The sequence below is a fragment of the Canis lupus genome, chromosome 17 (genome assembly GCF_003254725.2).
Source record: "Canis lupus dingo isolate Sandy chromosome 17, ASM325472v2, whole genome shotgun sequence".
NCBI classification, from domain to species: domain Eukaryota; kingdom Metazoa; phylum Chordata; class Mammalia; order Carnivora; family Canidae; genus Canis; species Canis lupus.
This window is the reverse complement of record NC_064259.1, coordinates 52,837,354-52,861,172: the sequence shown is the minus strand read 5'-3', so window position 1 is coordinate 52,861,172 and position 23,819 is coordinate 52,837,354. Positions and strand designations below refer to the sequence as shown.

Below are 23,819 nucleotides of genomic sequence, written 5' to 3'. Positions count from 1 at the left end.
TCTTCAAGGATCTCCCAGTCTAAGGAAGACGTCATGGGTAACAAACCTCCTAACCTAAAAAGTTGAGACCAAGTCTTTGCTGTCAGAAGAGCCTCCTCTAGAAAGTTCCCAGGCCCCTAGAGGCCCCTGATGGAGCAGATGAGAACAGAATTGCCAGATTTAGCAAATAAAAACATAATGCATCCAGTTAAACTTCAATTTCAGATAAATAAGGAATCTTTTTTTTAGTATGTAATATATAGGCCATACTTAAACTAAAAAAAAAAAAAAAAGATTCCTTGCCTATTCGAAATTTAAATTTAACCAGACATCGTGTATTTTATCTGGCAACCCTGGAGCAGAACAAAATCACAAGCCCTGGATATGTTTCTGTGTATGTGGCGACACATGAGCAAATGAAAATTAAAAAGTCACAGAGTCAGATGGCTGTAGGGACAGAAATTAAGGCTAGCTCCAAGTCAGCAGGGTGCTGCTGAGTCTGTGGGTGGCAGGGGAATGCCTCAGACTCTGACCCATCATCCCAGGGTGCTGCCAGCTGCATCCCTGTGTGGTAGGCAGCTTGGGACCCAGAGAAAGAAGTCCAGAGGCTTGGCAGCCAGCTGGGTCCTCTCAAGCCAGAGCTGAGGCAAAGCACGCTGGGAGAGAGAAGATTATGGGTGGGCCCTGGGGGAGGGCAGGCCAAGATCTGGGGGACCGCAGATGGGTGCCCAAGGGACAGGGTGTGCTTTCAAAATGAATGATGGGAAGTCTTCTTGGTTGCCAGGAAAGAAACCTCCCTGAGAATGCTGCTGCTAAAGGTGCTGGTGCTCGTAAAGGTGCGGGAACCTGAGAGTGGGGGGAACTGGGAAACAGCAAGCAGGAGTGATTCAGAGCTGAAGCCATAGACTGAAGGTCTGAGCTCCCTGTGACACTGGGCAACCCAGGCCCCAGGAGCCAGGCACCAGGAAGCACCCTGGGCAGGTTTCTGCCCCCACACCCATGGCCCATGGATCCCCCTCAGCGCGCACACATGGGGCCCACACAGGGAGGCCGAAAAGCAGGTCCCCAAGGCCAGACTATTCTGAGATATCTGACTAACCACTGTTCTCCGTCAGATCAGTGAACTCAGAGTGCCTCCATCTAAGGAGGTCAGGGGTCTCTCCTCGTAAAAGGGGACCAAGATGCAACCTGCAGAGAGACAGACGTCGTTTCAGCAACCTCAGCTCCCAGGGGCCTGAGGCTTGAGGCCTGAGAATCGCCAACACTGAGCAGTTAACAGACCAGATGCTGATGTCGAGGGAGGAGGGAGCCGCGTGGCACACACCTCGGCCCAGCGCTCTTCCTCTTCCTCTCCTCTTCCTCGGTTTTGGGTCCCAGGCTCCCTGCTCCTGGTGCACTCCCATGGGGCTGAGGACGACTCAACGCCCCAGAACATCCCAGAGTCAGGGCAGCTCTCATCACCGCTGACAGTCCCAACCAGGGCTGCCTCCTTGGGGAGCTTTGAGAAGGATCACAATGATCACTACTGTTATTGCCATTTACCAATGACACTAACTGGATGCCATGCATGTTAAGGACTTTATACCCTGCCTTGCGGAAGGTGCAGCCTGTCAAAGGGGCACCATCGACGCTATCTTACAGATGAGGACCTGACAGCCACAGGCATCTACCGATCTAGACAGCTAACACTCGGGGGTAGAGGACACCAGGGAGACAAAAATCTCAGACTTTGGAATTGATCCTGGGGGTTAAACGCCTCAGTTCTTGAAAGAACAATATCAGGACCAGAGCCAGCTGGGAGAGCCAGCTGGGAGTCCTCACAACACTGCTCTCTGACAGCAGGGGGCACCAATGTCTGTGAAAAGCTACTTGCCACAGACAGTTTAGCCGCCCTTGGTGCAGAGGAATACAGATACCAAGGGGAAGGAGGAGACCGGATCCCTTGATCCCTATGGGCCCCAGGAAGGAAACTCAAAACAAAAATGGCCTGTGCAGTAGGCCCAGATTTAGACAGAGCTTGATTCTGGCTTACCAAGTCTTCTTATCAACCCCCACCACCACCACCACCACCACCACCACCACCACCCCGGCCCCTGCAACACTCTATGGAGAAGAGCAGGAGCCTTGCCTTCAGAGCCTCTCTGGTTTCTCTGTCCCACCGGCCCCTGGAGATGGCCACATCCTCTGTGGTTTCTCTTGTTTTCTGTGGAGTCTGCTCACTCAGATCAAGTGCATTCCTGTGCTCAAACCAGGCAAGTGCCCTCAGGGAAGAAAATGAGTGGGCATCAGCTGGCCTGGGAGATGCTCTTCTTTCTCTAGTTTTGTTGCTTCCTACTCATCGCTTCCAAAGCTCTCTACCGTCTCGCCATATGGGCTTTGAACAACGTATCCCGTTCTCTTCTAGCTCCTGCCGTATTGCAACAGTCGTGGTGGCCTGCTGCAACTCTATATCTTACCCAGAAGCAGAGAGTCAAGTTCTCTCTCTCTCTCAGTTTCCACTTCCTCGTTTGTGAAACGACAATGATGGTGTGAACTTGAAGTGAACAGAGGTACCGCAGTCAGCCAACACAATGCCCAGAGCACAGTGGGCACTGAGCAGAGTCTGACCTGAGGTCACTACAGGTGACCCTATAGGCCCTGCTAAAGAGCACTGGCCCTGGAGTCTGTGGCTTCTGATTCGAATCCCAGTTCCCCAGTTTGCAAGTTGTGTGACCTTGAATAAGTTGCTTAACCTCTTCTAGCTTCAGTTTTTTCCTCAAATGAGAAAAACTCGTGTCCATCTCATAGTCTTGTGCACATTAAATGAGATGACATAAGTGAAGCCCTCAGCTCTGTGCATGCCTGGCTCTCAGTGCATTCAGCAGTAACTAGTAGTCTATTTTCTTTCACTTACTAGATGAAGTAAGGGCAGGTGGGTTAAAGCATTATAGCATTTGGAGAGTGCCTAGAAAAGACTAAATGTTATCATGAATATCAGAAAGCTATAAGGCAGTAGATAAATATTTCTCACATTTTATAACCACTTAGCAATTTTCCCAAATCTTTGACATTATCTCTTCACATTCTCATCACCACCAGGCATTAGACAGTAGAACAAATATCACCCCCATTTTAAAGATGAGGAAATTAAGCTTCAGAGAGATTAACTGAATTAGCTACTCAGGCACAGAACCAGAATAAAGAATTAGTTTTCACAATTCTATTTGCTGCCTTCAAGAATCTAATAATCCTACCATGAAACAGGCCTCCATAGGAGAATATAATCAGGTGGTAAAAGGTGAACATTAGGCAGGTCTAGGATAGAGGGTCAAAGAGAGGAGAGTTGCAGGAACGCTTGCTAACTACAACTATGTTTATGGGTTTGATTAGAACTCTGGCCATCACTGCCCAGTGTAGACCAGAGCCCTAAAGAGAACAGATGCAGCCCAGAAATACTGATAAAAAGGGAGACTGGGAGTGAATTCATCTCAGGTGGTCTGGCAAGGTCAGATTGCACGGGTTTTTTTGTACTCATTCAGCAAAAAGGTCTTGGACTCTTACCGCATAGCAAGTGCTGTGTTAGGGACAAGAATACAGTCCACGACAAAAACAGAGCTCCTATCATCATGGATCTTATGGTCTAGTGAAGGAGACAATGATCAAATGAGCCACAGAGAGATATATAATTACAGAATACTTGTCATCATGAGGAAGTACCAGGAGTGTTAAGAGAGCCCCTAGCCCACCAACCTGGGCAAGGGTTGGGAAGGGTGTAGGAAGGCTGATTCCAAGAGCCCCACAGGCAGAAGGCAGCACAAGTGAGTGGGCACATGAGAGGGCATGGGACACACAGTGAAGGGGACAAGGCAAGGGAGGTAGAAGAGAGAATGGTCGCCCATGGAGGCTCCCAGAGCCCATGTGGGCTGGGCCTGCAGGCTGCTCTGGGAACAGGGGCTTGCTCTTAACAGAAACATGAAGCCACCAAGGCCATAAGCAGGAGAGGAGCTACAAGAGACGGAGAGAGACGGAGAAGAGGCAGAGGGTGGCCTTTTCTGGGTGCTTTGATCATAAACAATAGCAACAAGAGTCTGGCTTACTCCAGAAAAACCTAATTTATTGGAAGCAGATGTGGGGGCATCAAAGGAAAGCCTAAACCACGGGGTTTTGAAAAGGAAAGGAACAAAGGAAATGCCACCAGGCCCAGGAGCAGGGATTCTAGCCATCACCATCGTCCCAAAGAAGCTGCCTTGACCACCTTTCGGTCCTGATGCTGCAGCTCTCTTGGCCTCTGACTCCCCAGAGGCAGACTATGACAGCTCAGTCTGGATCATATGCTCACTGCCCACTGACAGACTCTCAATAAGACAGCTTCCAAGGGGGAGGAGTGTTCCCCTAAGGAAAATCGCAGAGAAACTGGAGTGATAATTCCAAAGAAGTAGGAAGGGATTCTGCCCCCCCCCCCAAAAAAAAAGAGTCTAGTATAGACTCTGCAAAAAAGGCTAGAGGATCATTAAGGACAAAGTGAATTTATGTGTGGTTTAGTCTAAGAAACAGTCAGGCAGCACTGTGTCAAGAGGTGGGCACAGAAGAGGTTTGGAGGATGGAGAGAAGAGAAAGAATGTACCAGATGGCACCTCATATCAGGTCACACGCCACGTAACCCTCCCCAGGCCTCGTCTGACTCATCCTTAGCACTCAGAGAGATAAGGTAACCAACCACGGGATAAATAAGCCACCAAGGTATGGAAAGGTGGCAGAGGATACCGAAAAGAAATTTATTTATTCCACCAATGATTATGTATAAACATGCCCCTCTAAAGAAGGCTGCCTCTGATTCTGAAGTGGCCCCCTCCTTTGGGAGGATGCAGGAAGGGATAAGTGTTACCCATCCATGAGATTCGGATGTCAGAACAAAAAGCCAGAAAAATGAGCTGACAGGCTATAGGCAGGAAGCACTGGGAGACAGGCTCGAGCCCCCTCTCCTCCCCAAGACCAGTTGGAATAGCACTGTAGTGTCCTTCCTGGACAGGCAACTTCCCTTGCCACATGCTAATCCAATCGTTAATTTCTCACAGGAAGAACATTTCGTTGTGGGTTGCAGCATCTTAAGAAATCCACAGTGCCTCAAAGAAAGTAGACATTGCCAGAGAACAAAAATAAAAAGGACACAGGCGTGGACATTAGGGTGGGATGGAAAGCCTTTGCTTGCCTCCCCGCTATGTTGTTTCACTGGGATAGAGCTCAAGCTTCTTTGTGTAATGTCAAGGCATCAGCCTGACAGTTTCAGAAGGTCTTATCCTCCGCCCCCCCACCTCTTCCACACACCCCCGCCCCCCCCCCACACACACACACTTTTCATGGAAGACTTCTTTCATTGCAACGAGACAAAAATCTTTGGTGCAAAAAGAATGGCACTGATTCTAAGGAAAGGAGCTCAGAGAGGAGACTGACATATAATCTGTCAAATCTTCAAAATACCACCGCCCAAACCGGGAGGTGGCTACTTGCAGAAAGGCAGTGGGGGAAACTTCCAACAGCACGTGTTGCCTCCACGTGAAGCAAGCTGATGAATTTACAATAAGAACTTGAGCAAATATAGGAACGTGTGAAGGAAAAGCAGCACATGTTCCTTAAAGAGGAAACTCTTACTACTAATGCGTTACAATAGTTTCCTTACTGGTCTCTCCAGCCTGGATCACTTTTTCCACTTTACACGAGCTTCCAGATTGATCTTTCTACCAAAGCACAACTCTAAAAAACTAGTGTGCCATCCCTCCTAAATCATTCTAAACTTAGCCCAATTTCCTTGGGTTAATTTTTCCTCGACGATTTTTGTCAGATCTGTGCCCCATCCAAATCATTACTTCATGAAAATTGATTAAATTGCCTCATTTTCTTTACTTTCCCTCATTGTAAGCAATGTTATCATTACTGCTTAAATATTTCCACTGTACATTAATATAAATGCCTGACTGATGAACTCTAAAATGTCCACCAAAAACCATCTCATGCATCCCCTAATGGCACTTCAGTGTCCCTGGTTCCCACCCACTAAGCACCCTTCATTCATACATCCTGTACTGTGGCCAAATTTTGTGAGGGGGCTATTACCCCCTCACACACACACACACACACACACACACACACACCACTCGCTCCGATGTTTGTCCCACCCCCCAACTCAGCCTCTCAAATCATACTACTCATTCAAGACCCTCCACTGTCACCCTCTCCTGAGGTTTTCCCAGACTGATGCAGCCTGAAGGAATCTTGCCTTCCTGAGCTCTCACTGCACTCAGAGCATCTGGGACTTCTCACTTAGGACTCTCTGTGGGTCTCTTTGAAGTATAAGGCTTTGGTAGACTCCTTCCCTTTCAGAAAACCTGCTGGCTTGCGGAGACCAGAAGTCATATCTGGTTATTTTGCATAGGGTCTTGCTTAGTTAATGCTTGCTGAATGAATGCATTCTCCCTGCTGTCCAGTGCTCTTTTTGACAAAACACAAATCTACTCAGATCATTCTCTTCCTCCCCACAAAATAAAGTTTCAATAACTTAGCAGACATAAAGAGACCGGATCCTTCATGATTCTGCTTGAGTTGTGAGGAGAAGCATGTCTTCCCTCTCCCCTCACTCTGGTGGGTTGAGATGGACCCTTTCTCTCCACTTTGTCCATGTATTTTTTTTTTTTTGTAAGGTCAAGGTGATGGGGGGATACCCTTGGCTAACAGATTAGGTTTCATTTCATCCCTTTGCAAGTCCTGCATAGACAGTACAGTAGTTATTTTTATGTGTCAACTGGACCAGGGACAAGGTGCCTAGACATTTGGCCAAACATCATTCTGAGTGTGTCTCTGAGGGTGCTTCTAGACGAGATTAACAGTTGAGTGTGCTTCTGGATGAGATTAACAGTTGAGTTGGTAGAGTGAGTAGAGCAGATTACCCCCCCTAATGTAGGTGGGCCTCATCCAAGTAGCTAAAGATTGGAATAGAACAAAAGGATTGAGTAAGAAAGACTTCTTCCCACCTGACTGCCATAGAGCGAGACACTGGTCTTTTTCTGCCTTTTGATTTCAAATGGAAAAATCAGCTTCGTTTCAATCTTAAACCTGCCAGCTTTGGGACTGGAATTATACCATTGGCTCTGCCTCTGTAGACAGAAGATCTTGGGACTTCTCAACCTCCACAATCATGTGAGCCAATCCTATATATGTTTACACATACATCCCTTTGGTTCTGTTTCTCTAGAGAACCCTACTAATACAGACAATCATTCACCTTGCTTTATAATGTAAAGGTCCCTAAGATTTTGTTCTCAGTCTGTGGGGCCTCTGTCAAAACTTAGAAACAACAAGAAAAGTCACATTAAGATGATGCCAGCTTATTATTCTGTGATTTTTTAAAGTTTTTCCTAATCCAGGTGATGAAAATGGGGATCATCTATGAGATACGATAAACATTCAGACTTAGAGCTGACACCTGAATTGGTCATGTTCTCTCCCTTCCCGACTCCCTATAAAAGTAAAAACAAAAATGAGTAGGTTATTACCATAGGACCCTATGGAAACAGTCAATTATCCTTTGCTTTTGTTCCCTCTCCTGTTTCACGGTCCCTCCTCTTGCTTCACTCGTGCCTGCACAAGCAAGTGTACACTCCTTCCTCTCACCAGCAAACACAGAAGCAAAGCAAGGATGAAAGGGAGCTACTGCTCCCTGAATGCTACAGAGGAAACTTTGAAAGAGGAGAGCCCAGGGGCACCTGGGTGGCTCAGTGGTTTAGCCTCCGCCTTCCGCTCAGGTGATAATCCTGGGGTCCTGGGATCAAGTCCCCCATCGGGCTCCCCACAGGGAGACTGCTTCTCCCTCTGCCTGTGTCTCTGCTTCTCTCTGTGTGTCTCTCATGAATAAGTAAATAAAATCTGCCTCTTCTCTCTCCAGCCATCCAAGAACTGACTGGTTTACAAACCGGGCTCACAGACTATTTTCCAGCAACAATGGCATAGCAACAGGATTTGTACCTTGCAAACCCAGAAGTCAAAAACTGTTCATGTCCTGTTTTATCAAAATCAGTTACAGTAGCAGGCACACCAGGCTTTTTTTTCCAGCGGTAGGGCAAACTTGATATCCCAAGCCACTTGCTCCATAGAAACTAAAACATTGGATAAAATACATCAGCATCTTTTTAAAAACACGTTGCTTAGCTAGCACAAAAGAGAAAGAATATACAAAGGCCAAAATGACATGAAGGCAAGAATGCTGCTGAAGTAAAGGTGGTGAGGCCACCTCTGGCTCCGAGGTTCTGTTTTAACAGCCGCAAAGTCTTGCAGTTTATCAAGTAAAGTGTGAACTCCTACTAAGATAAAGAGTCTATCAGAAAACCCTACCCAGACCTGGTGTCCCCTCCCAAGGGCTACACTCTCAAGGCAGAAATAGAGAGGAAATAAACCCATCACAAGAAAGGGGGCAACAAGAAAATGGTCATGTTTTGATCTTGAGGTTTGCAGGGGGAGGCTTCAGGTGAAAATGACCCTGGGAACTTGCAAAACCAGCCTTGAAATGGTTCTACAGTGGTACCTTGAGATGACTGATTTGCAAACGTGAAAGTCTATCCCCTCCAGAGAAACAAAATCTCAACTCAAGACACAAAGCATTTCCCACAATTTTCCAAGGAAAACGAGCAGCTGACCATAAGAAAAGTGAAAGAAATCACACAATTCACAAGGAAACAAGATACTAGCTAAAATCAATGGGTAGAAAGTTCCACAGGCAGCAAAATCAGATCGCAGAGGGTTTGAGGATTGGGATTGGGCCACCTTGACAGCCACCTTTTCCTATAACGCTGTCCTTGCCTGTGTTCTCCTACCTCCAAACATAAACCTCCATCTGGGTCCTGTCTCTCCACCCACTCCCAGATCTCCCAAGACTCTGCTCTTGCTTCTCTTTTTCCACCTTTCTCCACAGGCACCTTCCCAAAGCACTAAGAACATATCCAAATCTTTACATTGAGGAAGGAAGGAAAGAAAAGAAAACTTGCCCCCTCCCCATCTTGCTCTACCACTTTCATAGCTGGGCTTCCTGAAGAGCAACTAGGGTGACTCCCCAGCTGCCCATTCACCCCTAAACTGCAGCCCAGCTTCCACACCCAACCCACCACTCTTCTGAAGCAGCCCTTACCCTTACTTGAGTTACCACAGCACCAAATCCAATCAACTCTTATCTCATGGCTTCACAGATTCCTGCTGAGGTTCCTGCTGAGGTTCCTGCACTGTGGCTATTCCTCCCATTCAGAAACTTCCTCCCAGACCTTCCCTCCCCACCCCCCAACCAGCCTCTATGACATCACTTTCTTCTGATTTTCCTCCTACCTCTCCGGTCATTTCCAACCAGTCTCCTTTGAGTGCTATGTCTCCTCCGCCCACTTCTTCAAATGTAGTTATTTTAAAGTTTCCATCCCCAACACTTTTCCCCTCCTCCCTGACCATATCATCCACTCTTCGTGGCTTAGAGCAGCCATCTCATCTCTGGGGCATGCATCACCTGGCAATGTAAGAAATATTTCCAGAAGGGATTCCAACATGAATAGTTTCAAGAGAATCCATTTCCAGAACCTCCACTGCCATGTGCATTCATTCCCTAGCGTCAATCTGCCTGAGAATACGCCTGTGATCAAGCTATGTTTCTTCATGAGCTTCTTCTCACTCATCCTAAATCTAAGAAGGGTAGGTCTCTTCAGAGTTTGAGGAAAAAATCTTTGGACCAGCAACCTGAAAAACTGCTGTAGGAGAAAACAGTCTGATGGTTGCCAGAGGGTAAGGGGGCAGGGGAATGACCAAAATGGGTGAAGGGGAATGGGAGACCCAGGCTTCCAGCTATGGAGAGAATAAGTCAAGGGAAATGAAAGGTACAGCACAGGGAATAGAGCCAATGGCATTGTAGTAGCATTGTATGGGGACAGAGGGGAGCTACACTTGTGGTGAGCATAGCACAAGTGTATAGACTGGTCAAATCACTACGCTGTGCACATGAAAGCAATGTAATATTGTGTATGTGTCAACTATACTTCAATTTTTTAAAAATTGCCATAAATACCGAGACTATCTACAGTGACGATAATTCAGTGAATGACTATAATATGGATAATAAATGCTCTTGTAAGTTAAAAGACTTCCAACTCTATTTTCAATTAAAAAAAAAAAAGAAAGATCAAATGGAGTGGCCAGCTTATTGATCAGTTGATGATAGGTTTTGAGGATACATCCATATGTGAATTGGGGTTTATAATTCAGAAGAGGTTTAAAGAACTGATTGGCATTTCTATAACAAATTTTTCCATCCTCATCCATTTATTTACCCACTATTTACCTAAACAGCATTTCTCGGGGCACCTGGGTGGCTCAGTGGTTGAGTGTCTGCCTTCGGCCCAAGTCATGATCCCAGGGTCCTGGTATAGAATCCCACATCGGGCTCCCTGCTCAGTGGGAAGTCTGCCTCTCCCCTCTGACTGTGTCTCTGTCTCACTCTCTCTCTATGTCTCTCATGAATAAATAAATAAAATCTTTAGAAAAATAAAATATAAACATTTCTCAGCATTAATATCAAAACAACAAAAAATATTAAGGGAATTTATGCTGAGCCCTGTGTTGTTCTAGCAATAAGGATTATTCATCCATGAATACAAGAACTAACAGAAAAAAAATCCCAGCCCCATCAATCTCGTTAAGAGATGCAGCTCCAATACTATTTTATTTTTATGTTTAATAATTGTGAATTTAAACTCTATTGTTATTTCAATCAGGAATCAATTGTGTGCTAAGAATAATTTTAATGATAACTCAAGCTAGAATAAGTTAATTAACACTTAGAGCGTTAGGGTCTTAGGAGGCAAAATTTTAATAAATATATAATTATATTTGTTTGGACAAGTATAAATGGAGGGGGACTCAAGAAAAATCTTCCAAGCATAAAAATTACTTTAGGATTACATTTCATGGAAAAGATGGAGTGGAATTACAAGACTAAGGAGAAAAAGGAAAGATGTCAAACTTTTACTCTGTTAAAGAGGAGCCTATGTATACTTTTGTTTAAATGGACCACAAGAGATCCCTGGGTGGTGCAGTGGTTTAGTGCCTGCCTTTGGCCCAGGGCGTGATCCTGGAGACCCAGGATCGAATCCCATGTTGGGCTCCTGGTGCATGGAGCCTGCTTCTCCCTCTGCCTATGTCTCTGCCTCTCTCTCTCTGACTATCATAAATTTAGAAAAAAAAAAAACATTAAAAAAAAATAAATGGACCACAAATATGTACAAATAGCCAATCTTTATGCTGTGCACCTGAAACTAATATAATGCTTTACATCCATTGCACCTCAGTAAAAATTTATTTTGAACTAAGTTTCTCATATTTATATATTTAAAAACAGAGATCGGCATCTGCAAGCCTTGATAAAAAATTTCATGTTGTCATTTCAAACATTAAACCTGATACATTAAAAAAAAAAAAAAAGGATGATGGCAGGTAGCAGATCACACAAGCACTAAGTTTCTCCTCAATGCATTAAAATGAGGTGGCTTTCCATTTTTTTAATGTCAATATTTAAAATACAATGGAAACAACATCTTTTGCAAACTTAAAAGTTAAGGAATTTTACACACCAACTTAAAAATATTTGAGGGTAAATACTGTACAATTCCATTTATATGATGTTACAGAACAGGGAAAATTAATCTATCATGAAAAAAGAATCAGAACAGTGGTGGCCTCCAGGAGAGATGAAGGCATAGACTGTAGAAGGGCTCAAGGGAACTCTCTGGGGTGATAGTAATGTTTTATACTTTAACAGAGCTTGGGGTTAGAAAGGCAAAAGCATTTGTCAAAAGTCATCAAATGGTGTACTTAAGATGCGTACATTTCATTGAGGTAAATTTGATCTCAAGAAAAAAAAACTGTAAACAAATATATGTACTCTCGTCCAAGTTATGCATGCTAGAAAATTCAGGAGTGAAATGTTTTGGCGTCAAAAATTTATATGGAAATGTACAAAAAATAAGATAGATTGACAAATGGACAGATGTAGAGATAAGTAACGTAACTAAAGCAAAACATTTAAGGTAGAACCTGGGTGGCATATATATCTTGTTCACTGCTCAATTATTTCAGCTTTTCTGTATGTTTGAAAATATTCACAATAAAATATTGGGGAAAGTGTACAACAGGAATATATTTTATCATAATTCTTTAAAGGATGTGTGGGCAGAAGTTTGGAGACCATTAGTTTCTATTATCACCATTTGCTAATGAATCTCTAACCCATACTTACAGCCCAAACCTCTCTCCAGAATCCCAATCATCTTTCCATCTGTCTCCTGGACGGCTCCATCTGGATTTCCCATCAGATCTAAAACTGAACAAATCCAAATAAGAATTTATTGTCTTCCTGTGTCAGTTAGAAATATCATCAGCTACAAGTAACAGGATAGAACAAACAAAACAAGGGTGATTTTTCTTACATAACAAGAGATCTGGAGGTAGGTAGCTGCTAGTGTCAGTTCAATAGCTCCAACAATCTCCTGGCTGGCAGGTCTGCCATTCCCTTGGCCTTCCTTCCCAGTCACAAAGTTTTCTACAGCTCCAGGCATCATGTCTGAGTTTAAGATAGGAAAGAAAGGGAAGGAAGGAATGCCAGTGACAACAGAACTTTTATCAACACAGCTTCATATTTTTCCAGAAGCCACCTAGCAGACTTCCACATAAATCCCATCCACCAGAGCTGTTGTCCTAGCTGCACAGGAAACCAGGAAATACCATACTTGACTTCCCTATCCTCTAACTTGGCTGTAGGATTGGGTGATGGGTTAGCCCACCTGCAGTATCTGCAACATTCTCCCCCAAACCCAGTCTACCTCCTATACTGCCTCTCTGTGTGAACAGTTCAGGACCTGACTAGTTCCTCAAGGAGCCCAGGAATTATCCTTCCCTCTCTTTCTCCTCTACTCCTCATATCCACTGCCTTGATCTTTTCTCAGTCTTTGAATCTCTCTCAAATCTGAGCCTCCTTCCTATACCCACTACCACTGTCTTGGTTCAGGATCTCATTTCTTCCCTGAATGACTCTTAGCCTCTTAGTCTCAAGTCTTCACTGCAAACCATCCTCTGTGTGGCCCCAGCTTGACCATTCTAAAAATAGACATCTACCCATCTTATCCCCTGCCTAGATCTTATGTGTGGCTTTGCATAATACCGAGTTTAAAGCCTTACTTCCTCAGTATGTCATGTAATGTAGTTCCCCACTTTTGTATAATATCCTCTTCAAAATGTGTCATCAGTTAGGAGCGCCTGGGTGGCTCAGCCAGTTAAGCATCTGCCTTGGGCTCAGGTCATGATCCCTGGGTCCTGGGATCGAGCCCTGTATCATACTCCCTGTTCAGTGGAGAGTCTGTTTCTCTCCTCCCTCTGCCCCTCCCCTCTCCCCTGCTGTGCTCTCTCTCTATTTCTCAAATAAACAAACAAACAAACCATTAAGAAAAAGAAAGAAAATGTGTCATCAGTTAGAGTACTTCAACCCTGTCAAGGATCAACTCCCCTAGAACACAGCTTTATGGAGAGAGGATCTGGGCAAGTCAATACTCAAAATCTAAACCTGTTGTGCTAGGCAGGCAACCATGTCTCTAGTATATTTGTGCTAAAATTGTGGTAAGCAACAACAATAGATTTATATGTTATATTAGGGGTTCTGTTCCCAGGGACTATAGACTATATTATCTCTAAATGCATTTTTTTTCTGGGAAACATAAAATTCAACAATATATTTAAAGTATAATATCATTGTTGTTCATTCGATTCAGAGATTTATTGAATACCCACAATGTACTAGATACTACTCTTTAGTTCTTTTCCTTTATAATAGAGCAGAGATGACAGATCTAGAACAGTGTTCGATTGAAGCTATCTGCCTCTTTCTGCATACCTAATGATTTCCATCTTTTTCTCTATTGCGCTATTTAAAATTTATCACCAGAATCAGCACTTTCATTTTTCTGTCTTCTACTCATTTTCATAAATAAAATTCATTAGATATTCAAACAAATGTCCAAAGACACAGATGGAGGCAAAGATGGCAATATGGTAGAAACTGGTTGATTGATAGAGTGCAATGTGATAATAGCTAAGCTTTATGGAGTACTTACTCTGTGCCAGGCACAGTTCTAGGCACTCTACAAATCGTAATTCCTTAATCTTTACAATGTGATGCAGTAGGTTCTATGAGTTTCATGTTGCAGATAAGGAAACTGAGGCCCATGGGTAGTTTTGCATCTTTGTCCAAACAACAGCCCCCAGTCTCATCTGTCTGCTGCACTTGAGCTAAGTACATTTCTCTTAGTTCTGGGGGACGGGGGCGGCGGGGGGGGGGGGGTGTCTTCGGTGTCTCCGGCCCTGTGCACATTGTGTCCCATCTGCCTGGACTGCTCATTCTGTGCTCAGGCTCATTCTTGGAGACCAGATGAGGCCCACTGTGCTCAGTAAAGTCTGCCCTGTCCAGTAAGGTGGGGCCAGGCTGTGCTGACCAGCACCTTACCCAACCTCCTCATCCTGTCATATTTATGCGCTTACAGCTCTCTCTCTCCACCACCGGAGATGATGCTACCAGGCCTGACTGTCCCCTCATTGTTGAGTCCCTGGGGCTTGCTACTATGGTTGGCCTATAATTGGCACTTACAATTTTGCTGAATTAATGCACAGAATCCCTGGATTTTACACCTTCTTGTCGCCCCCACGCCGTCTGGCACCACATATTGCAGACACTTAGTCAATGGGAGCGGGAGCCTGGTTTTCCAGCCAGCAGCCTAACTTAATAAAACAGAGCAAAACAAAACCCGCCCCCTTTCTCTCATCTCCACACCACAATTAATCCCAGGGGGTTTGAATTATTTTCCAAGCCCTTCCATCAGCCGAATCCAGGGGGCCCCGAGGGGTCGGACGGACTCCCCATCCCCCGCCCCCGCCGGCTAGCGGAGCAGGGTGGGGAGCAGCCGCCAGCGCACGGGGCAGCCGCATCCCGCGCCCTCCGCCAGTTCTGCCCTATTAAGGTAAGAGTTCGAGGGCGCGGGGGGGACGGAAGGAGGGTCCCCAGAAGGGCGCTCCGCGACGGTGCTGCCGGCGTCAGGGCGGCCCCGGCCCCGCTCCGCTCTGCTACCCGGGCCACTTCCTAGGTTTCCATAGCCACCGGGGCCGCGTCCCCATTCCCTCCCGCCACCGCAGGCCTCAAATGAGTCTCTGTGCAGGGCGCTGATTAAATGGGTCTCGGCTCCCCAGTGGACCGCCCTTCCCAGCAGCTGCCCGCGGAAGCCCCGAGGGCGCTGCGCCCGCCGGGCCCCGCATCAGGGGCACCGACCCGCGCGCGTGCGGGGACAGAGCCCGGACGCGTCCTTCGGCCTCGGGACCTCCGCCCGCTCTGCGCCCCCACCCCCGCCAGCCTCTCGGGGTCCCCGGGGCCCGCCCCGCCCCGCCCCGCCCCGCCGGCCCCGCCCCGCCCCGGAGGCCCCGCCCCGCCCCGGGCCCTCGCGCTCCGCCCCCTCCCCGCCGGCTCCCGCCGCTCCGGGCGCTCCGAGCGCGGGCCTGGGGACTCGGGATCCCGCCGCCGGGGCCGCAGCATGGGGCGCTTCCGCGGGGGCCTGCGGTGCATCAAGTACCTGCTGCTCGGCTTCAACCTGCTCTTCTGGGTGAGACCCGGAGCGGGCAGGCCGGGCAGGGGAGGGGCCGGGCGGGGGCCGGGGCCGGGGCCGGGGCCGGGGCGGGGGTCCCCGGGGAGCTGGCCGCCGCGGCGTCCGAGCCGGGCCCCAGAAGGCTGGGCGTTCAGAAGGGCGGAGGTGAGGAAGAGGCAGACAAAGAGGGAGGAGAGGGATGGAGGGAGGGAGAGGTGGAGCAACAGAGCCGGTGGGAAGGGGGGACACCTTGAGGCTCTTCCCTTTGAGGAGCCTCTGCCTCAGCTGGTGACTCCAGGTGCGGGGACACCAGCCCCTCTGGCCCCCGCTCCCTCCGGGGCACTCACCCCCGTCGCCTGCCTTCCGCTGCAGCCGGGGCCTGGCCTGGGCTCTGGGAGAGAAACCCCTGTGCCCCTGCGGGGCTGCCAGCGGCGGTGCCCCAAACGGCGTGTGTGGGGACACCACCTGGCGGTGAGGGTTTTCTTTAAGGAAATTGGGGGTAGGAGTGAAAATGGTAGGGGGGGGGGGGCAGGTGTCGTCCTTATTCTGAGGGTCAGAGGAAGGTACCGCGGGCTGGGAGGAGGCGGTGGTGCTCTTCTTTCTGTCAAGGGGATGGTGAGAAGATAGGGGCTTCCAAAGGGCAGCAGCATCTCCCCACAGCCCCTAGCTCGCAGCCTCTGCTAAACACCACAGATGATCTCATTCAACTTTGCATTGAACAAACATTCCCCGTATTAGCGGTTCACAGAGAGATAGGGCCATGCCCCTTGTCTCCTATGTTATTGGGACAAGGTTAGGGCCAGACCATCCCTAGATCCCTGGATACCCTGTCTCAGGCCCTGGAGGACTGTAAGACAAGGTCTAAAAATTGTCTTGTCTGCACATTCCTCCTGGGTTTTCTCAGGAAACTGTCAGTCAGACCCTGGGGGAAAATATAAATCTTATTTTGGGGAAACAGGTTCCTAAGGCTAGTGGGGAGCAGCAATGGCCTGGATGCTTTGAAACAGCTAGGAGAGAGGAGGATGGTGACTGTCTGTCTGCTCCAGGGAGTTTGTCTTCCCATGACTGCAACTAATTAATTATTGAATGATGGGCTCTGCCTGTGTCTGCCAACCCATTAGCCCAGATGCCTGGGTGACTCCAGGAACTCTAACGTCTCAGAAGACAACTTGCCATGCTCAGCATCCTTCAGCAGGGGAAGGTATGAAGGAGGCACCCCAAAGACAGCCCCTGAATTTTAAAAACACACATGATTTTTGTACATAGGGCATTTACATTCAGCATACTACAGGGAGGGACATTTCTAAAGGTCCTTTATGTTGTGCTGCTTTTTCATAGTCTGGCTTAATTTTAAAAGCTGTTAATTCTAGATGTCATGCTTCGGTGACACCCTTCGCTCTCACTGCTTACAAATTCAAAACAAGTTTTCAATCAGTCTAAGAAGGAATTCTCAGGCTGGGCTCAGTGCTTATTTAGTGACTGATGCTGTGCCAGCCTTTCCAGGGATCATAGGGAGCATTTATTGAATGTTTTCAATGTGTCAGGGACAGTGCTAAGCACATTGCATTCATTATGACACTTAATCCTCACAACAGTGCCCATGTGTATAATATTTTATCCCCATTTTTATAGATGAGGAAACAGGCTCACGTAGGCTGACTTGCCCAAGGTCACATAGCTAGTATGTGGCAGAGGTGGGACTCAGACTCAGCCTCTGTGGTCCCAAGCACTGTGGTACATTACACTCCTAAGTGGTGGTTCTCAGAGGGTGGCTCCTGGACAAGAGCATCAGCATCTCCTGGGAGCTTGTCAGAAATGCACATTCTCAGCTCCATGCTAAGCCTGCTGAAGCAGGAACTCTGTGTTAGCAAGCCCTGTAGGTAATTCTGATGCTTGCTCAAGTTTGAGAACCACTGTTAAGCAGTTATTAAATAAGTATTAGATAATTTATAATATATAAATATATGTAACTTGTAACTGTAAAATGCTGTTCTGTTAGCTGCTAATGTTGTTAAGAAAACAAGTCCAATGCATATAGAACAAGTTAATAAGTACATAATCAACTGACAAATGTCACACTTTGGCCATAAGCACAGTAAAGAAGGGAAACAGAGGGAACAAAGCGATGTTTGACTGTCTGCCATGTGTTAGCTACTGGGGTTAGACATGACCTTTTATATATATGATCTCATTAAGGAGTGCAGAGAAAGTTGGAGGGCCTGGGTGGCTCAGTTGGTTAAGCGTTCAACTCTTGATTTTGGCTCAGGTCATGACCTTAGAGTTCTAAGATTGAGCCCCACTTGGGCTCAGCATTCAGTGAGGAGTCTGCTTGAGATTCCCTCTCCCTGCCCCTCTCCCTTGTGCACACGCTTTCTCTCTCTCTTTCTCTCTCTGGAATAAATAAATCTAAAAAAAGGAGTTCAGAGAAAGGATCATAGCAAGAGTGAGGAGCCAGGAAAGTTGGTCCTGAAGAATAGGGTGTTTAAGCTGGACTTCCCAAGACTGGTAGAATGAAGGTGGGCAAGGCAAGGGGGCTGACACACCACCCACCGGCAGAGGAGCAGCACAAGGCTGGGTGGGATTACCGTATGACACAGGGGTTGGGCTTGAGTGCAGAGATCCCAACCGGGGTGTGCTCGAGTAAGTTACTCTTACTTCTAGGTGTCTGTTTGCTCATCTGTACGAGTGGGGTAACAGGGTTGTGAGGAGGATTAAAATGAAATGTATAAAGTGCCTGACCTCATCTTCCTGTGAATCTAGTACATAGTAAGGGCTCAAAAAACGTTATTGGTGCCTGCACATAGGAGCATTCAGTAAAAGTTAGCTGTCTTTCCCAGGTCCCTTTTTTTTAAAAAAAATTTTTTTAAATTTATTTATTTATTTATGATAGTCATCAGAGAGCGAGAGAGAGAGAGAGAGAGGCAGAAACACAGGCAGAGGGAGAAGCAGGCTCCATGCACCGGGAGCCCGATGTGGGATTCGATCCCGGGTCTCCAGGATCGCGCCCTGGGCCAAAGGCAGGCGCTAAACCGCTGCGCCACCCAGGGATTCCCCCCCCCAGGTCCCTTTATTTGGGGGAATAGCATATATATTTGCCAAGTGACCTGCAGCTTATCTTTGTTTTAGGATGACACATTACCCTCTCAGTTTGCACTGTGAATTTTCCCCACTAGAACTTGGAATGCTCTGAGAGCAGGCTTGTTTTTTTTTGTTTTTTTTTTTTTTTTTTCTGTATGTTCACAGTTATATCTCCAGTGCCTAGAACAGAGCCGGGCACACAGGAGGCATTCAGTAAATATCTGTGGAGTGAATGAATCTGCACGTTAGAGCACTTGGTACAAATGACCTTCCCAATTTGCCCCAATGATCAATGTTGATCAATGATCTAGAGGACTGATCCTATCTCTTCTTGCACATTACCTGTTGATTTGTTCTTTGTTTGCCCAGACTGAGCCCAGGAGGAAAGTATGGGGCCTTCCCCTCTCTCACCTCCATGGGAGAGTAGATGGGCAGCACCACAGGAAAGGGCTAATGGAAACTGACACATAATGATTTAGGGGAAAGTGATTATTTGGGATAAGTTATTTAGATATCCACCTTCTCTGTAACTGAGGGAACCTGATTCCAGAAAGGCCTCACCCTAGTTTCTGAAGTTGTTTTTCCTGGCTGGAGGCGTTCATGAAAAGTTTGGGGAAGGGGCAAAGGATGGGGGCTGCAGATGAGGCTGCAGCTGTGACTTCAAGTGTCATATTCACTCACACCTTCACATGCTCGGGTGCCTGCCCTTCTGAGATAAGGTCCCCCTCAGTGACCGGTGACCACACTCTCTTCCCTATCAGAAACTCACCAGAAGGCAGGCGAGGAGGTGGGGGCGGGTGTGTTCTGTGATCTGCAATTTGTGCCCTTTGGTGACCACACTGTCTTTCCTATCAGGAACTTACCAGAAGGCAGGCAAGGAGGTGGGGGCAAGTGTGTTCTGTGATCTCCAATTTGACAAATCCATTTGCAGCCTCCTCTGGCAGCTTGGTTTCAGTAAGTTTCCCTAGGCTACTCTGATTTTATAAACATTCAGCTAGATCCTGCCAGAGCCAGCACACTGCCTGGCTGACTGTATTCACCACTACATTTTTAAAAACAAAAGCAGAGCCTAGCCCTGAACCCCACTAAATTCACTTCTGCTATCATGGTTGATGTCTGCCATGGAACCCCTCCCAACATCTGTCATGTCTAAATTCGGACACTGCAGTCAGATAGCACAGCATATGCCCATGCCTCTCACTGAAATCACCTTTATTTTTTTTTCTTCTGTTGCATAGCAATATAAATAAAACACCACAGTACACCAAGCCACATATGTTGGTTTAAAGAAAAACCTAAGCACTGTTTATTCCTTGCCTTATTGTTGTACGCTCAGCGTTTTCCTATCATTGTGCTGTACTGAGCAACTCAGTGATAGCGACCGACAGGAAGCAGGGCCGTTCATTGTTGAAAGTCACATGCCATATATGGCTTGTCTGAAGTTTCTCTACTTTCCTTCTCACCAGTATTCATGCAGCTTTGGAGGTTCAGTCAGTGATGCCTAGCAGGTACTGTTGGGAAAGACTGTGTCCCTTGAGCTTGGGAGTGAAAGATGTTTGGCACTGCTGTGGCTTAGCCAGGTGGCCTCCTCCTCTTTGTCAAACTTCTTTCAAACAGTAATTTTAGAGCTACCACCTGTCTGGAACACTGTTTTGTGTTTTTTTTTTTTTTTTTTTTTTTAACTTTCTTTGGGATCCACCCAAAAGCTAGACCACCCCAGAAGGCAGATAAGAATTTTCTTGGTCTTCTTGGAGGATAGTCTTTGTTTCTGATTTCTGTCAAGGTGAGAAGACAGCGGTAGAGGCCGGCCTCCCCTAAATGGATGAGAGGGGCCTGGCATTGCCGGAAGGGGCCACAAGTCTGTGATAGGGGCCATTGTGCAAGGTTAGAGATAGAATGCCAGCAGTCCAGCAGACAGGTCTAGACAGGATGACCATCCAAATCCAGGAACTTGAAGCCGGGAAGGTGGATACTGACATTGCACTGCCTGGATTGATTCTTGTCTGTGTTATTTACTAACTAGGGGACCTCGGACAAGTTGTTTAACCTATTCGAGCCTCAGATTTCTCATCTGTAAAATGGACATAATTAAGTACCAACGTCATCTGTGATTTTTGTGTGGATAAAATGAGTTAATACATGGAAAGTAGTAAGTAGCATGGTCCATATGCATAGTTAATACTCAATAATGTAAGATAATAGTAGTAGTCATATTTAAGAATTGGAAGCATGAGTAGACACCAGAATCCAAGAAGTTTATAAAAGTAAAGAAAGGTGGTAAATAGGTGTCCAACCAAACAAGAAAAAGAGCAAGAGTTTCATAGCTTCTCAAGGGCATGGAGTCCAGAGAGATTTCTTCCTCTGCAGTCATTTGGGAAACATATGCTGATGACCTACCATGTGCCTGGCATCCTACCAAGTGCTTAGGCATTCAAAAATACTGAAGACACAGGTCCTTGACCTTGAGGCATTCACACCTCTATTTAGTGCTCCATTTTGCCTTTTATTGTAGTTTATTTCCTCTCTAGTGTCTTTGCTCCTTGAGGCAGTGACTGTTTCTTGCTGGGATCCTCCTCCTTTCATCCCTTGGCTCCTAGAAGAGGTTCAGCAGTCAGTGGCAAAGCTCCAGCTCACAGGATTATGTGCACCGACTCCCGACACCAGCACAGGAGCTGCCTGTTTGTACCCTGCCCTGCCTCTCTGCTACCAAAGTCTTGGGAAGAGATGGGAAAACCTTGGTGACTGGTGCCCCTCTAATTTCAGGGTGTATGCAAATCATCTGAGGATCTTGTCCAAGTATATATTCTGTTCAGTAGGTCTTTTTATTTTTTTTGAGATTTATTTATTTCAGAGAGAGGGAGAGAGCAAAAATGTGCATGAGGATGCAAGGGGGAGGGGCAGGAGGAGAGGGAGAGAGAGAATCCAAGCAGACTCCTTGCTGGGCACAGACTCGAAGCTCAATCTCAGGACCCTGAGATCATGACCTGAGCTGAAATCAAGAGCCCGACACTTAACCGACTGAACCACCCAGGTGCTCCAGTAGGTCTGCATTTCTAATAAGCCTCCAGGTGATGCTGATGGTGCTGGTCTAGGGAATACACTTTGAGAATCATTGGTTAAGACCTACTGCTGGCTCTCACTTCTGAATGGGGCAGAGAATGCCCTTCATCTTGGCACTTCTCTTAATTCCAGTTACTACTTTACCATTATTATTTTAAGCCTTTTTTTATATTAAGGCTTGATGGTTTCTAGAATTACTAGGCAGCCACGTGTTCATTGTCCACTGTATTTCACTGTGTAATTCTAGAACATCCATGCAGTATCTTTGGATCTCCAGCTATGTATGGCAAAAGAGAACATAACCTACATCCCCTACCTTAATATTCACAATTAATATCATACCAGGGGGGCAGCCCAGGTGGCTCAGCAGTTTAAGGCCACCTTCAGCCCAGGGTATGATCCTGGAGACCTGGGATTGAGTCCCACGTTGGTTTCCTTGCATGGAGCCTGCTTCTCCCTCTGCTTGTGTCTCTGCCTCTCTGTGTGTGTGTGTGTCTATCATGAATAAATAAAATCTTTTAAAAAAAAATATCATACCAGGGCTGTTTGCCTGAAGTAAGTGATGCTATACTGACCATTGAGACAGTTTCATGGTTGCTAAGGAATCAGGAGAAGAAATTGAGCAAGAAGCAAGTAAAATGAGAATATCAGATTGGTTGGGAGCACATCTTACAATAAGTAAGGGTTACTTTGGCCCACCTCTTCATCTTTTTTGGATTTAATTGGGAACAAAAATAATAATGCCAATTAACATTCTATGATGTTTTAGTTTACAAAATGCTTTCACACTTATTATCCTATTTGATCATGAATTGTAGCAATCCCATGAAATACTATAATTATCTCCATTTTGCAGACATAGAAGCTAAAAGTCAGCTCAGTATATGAGATAAGCAGGAGAGCTAGGTTGAAAATACTACTGCTCAGTTTAAGGCAGAGGAAAAGCAAGAAGGGAATTGAGAAAGGGTATATATCAAAGAAAGAGTTTTTAAATTTAATTTCAGTAGTAAAAACTTGAAGAATAGTAAACATTATATAAATGCAAGGTGTGTGCCATTGCTTTCCTGAGCACATTTCCTTTAATGCTCACACTGACCCCCTGAAATTGCAGCTATTGTCACCCCTACTTTATACAGGAAGGAACAGAGGTACAGAGAGTTTAAGAGACTTTCCAGGGACTCAGAGCTAGCCAGCGGCAGAGCTGGGATTCCTTGTGTGGCCCGAGTCTATGTTGTCCACCCCTCCAATCTGCAGACGCACAGGAGAGAAGGCTGGAGTTATGACGAGCATGTTACTTTCAATACGGTGTCTATGTTACTAATCATGTGTGGCTATTCAAATTTAAATTAATTAGTACTGAAAGAGATTTCATATTTATTTAGCTCCTAAGTCACAGTAGCCACATGTCGAGTGCTTAATAACCGTGGCTAGTGGCTGCAATATTGGACAGAGCAGATTGAGGACGTTTTCATGTACATCACTGGAGAAAGAGCTGTTGGGTAGCTCTAGCCTAAATAGAGTTATTCTTTCTAAACAATTTTTCTCTTTATCTTTTATTGGTTCTTATAAAACTAAAACTAAAGAGAGAGGGGGAGCATAGCTTCTAGAAAGGGGCACTTAACCTATTGAGTATAGATGACTTAGAGAACTCAAGGGATTCTAGCCATCCTGGAAAGGGCATAGAGCTAAAATAAAAATGAGTAGAGAAAGGCAGCAGAGGACTTGGTTATGGGCACTATGCGAGTGGTTTTTCCGACCTTGGGTAGGATTCAGTTTTCGATTTGAATGTAACGTTAACAAGTCTACCACCATAGTAACACTAAGTACCAGGCACTCCCCATTCTAAGTGTGAAACTCAAACTCATTTAACCTCTTAGGGAGGCACTATTATTACCTCCACTTTGCAGAGGAGGAAACAGAGAGCAATCAGGTGTCTTGCCCAAGATCACAGACTAGTAAGTGACAGAGCCTGATTAAAATCTAGGGATGCCTAGAACCCCTGCTTTTATCTGCTGCAGCCTCTCGATA

The 23,819-nt window shown here is 46.2% G+C and overlaps 1 protein-coding gene across 4 annotated transcripts in view; it reads left to right on the top strand.

Annotated features, from left to right (window-relative positions):
- The first annotated feature begins 9,393 nt into the window (after window positions 1–9,393).
- TSPAN2 (tetraspanin 2) overlaps window positions 9,394–23,819 on the top strand; it is a 57,421-nt gene continuing 42,995 nt past the window's right edge. For 2 of the 4 annotated variants that reach the window (XM_025453423.3, XM_025453422.3), the window contains exon 1: window positions 15,526–15,671. In XM_025453423.3, coding sequence (XP_025309208.1) covers window positions 15,603–15,671 — 69 coding nt within the window. In that variant the 5' untranslated portion in view covers window positions 15,526–15,602. Of the gene's footprint in view, window positions 9,676–15,525; window positions 15,672–23,819 lie in introns of those variants that run through there. The other 2 variants (XM_049095668.1, XM_025453421.3) reach the window with 2 other exon arrangements.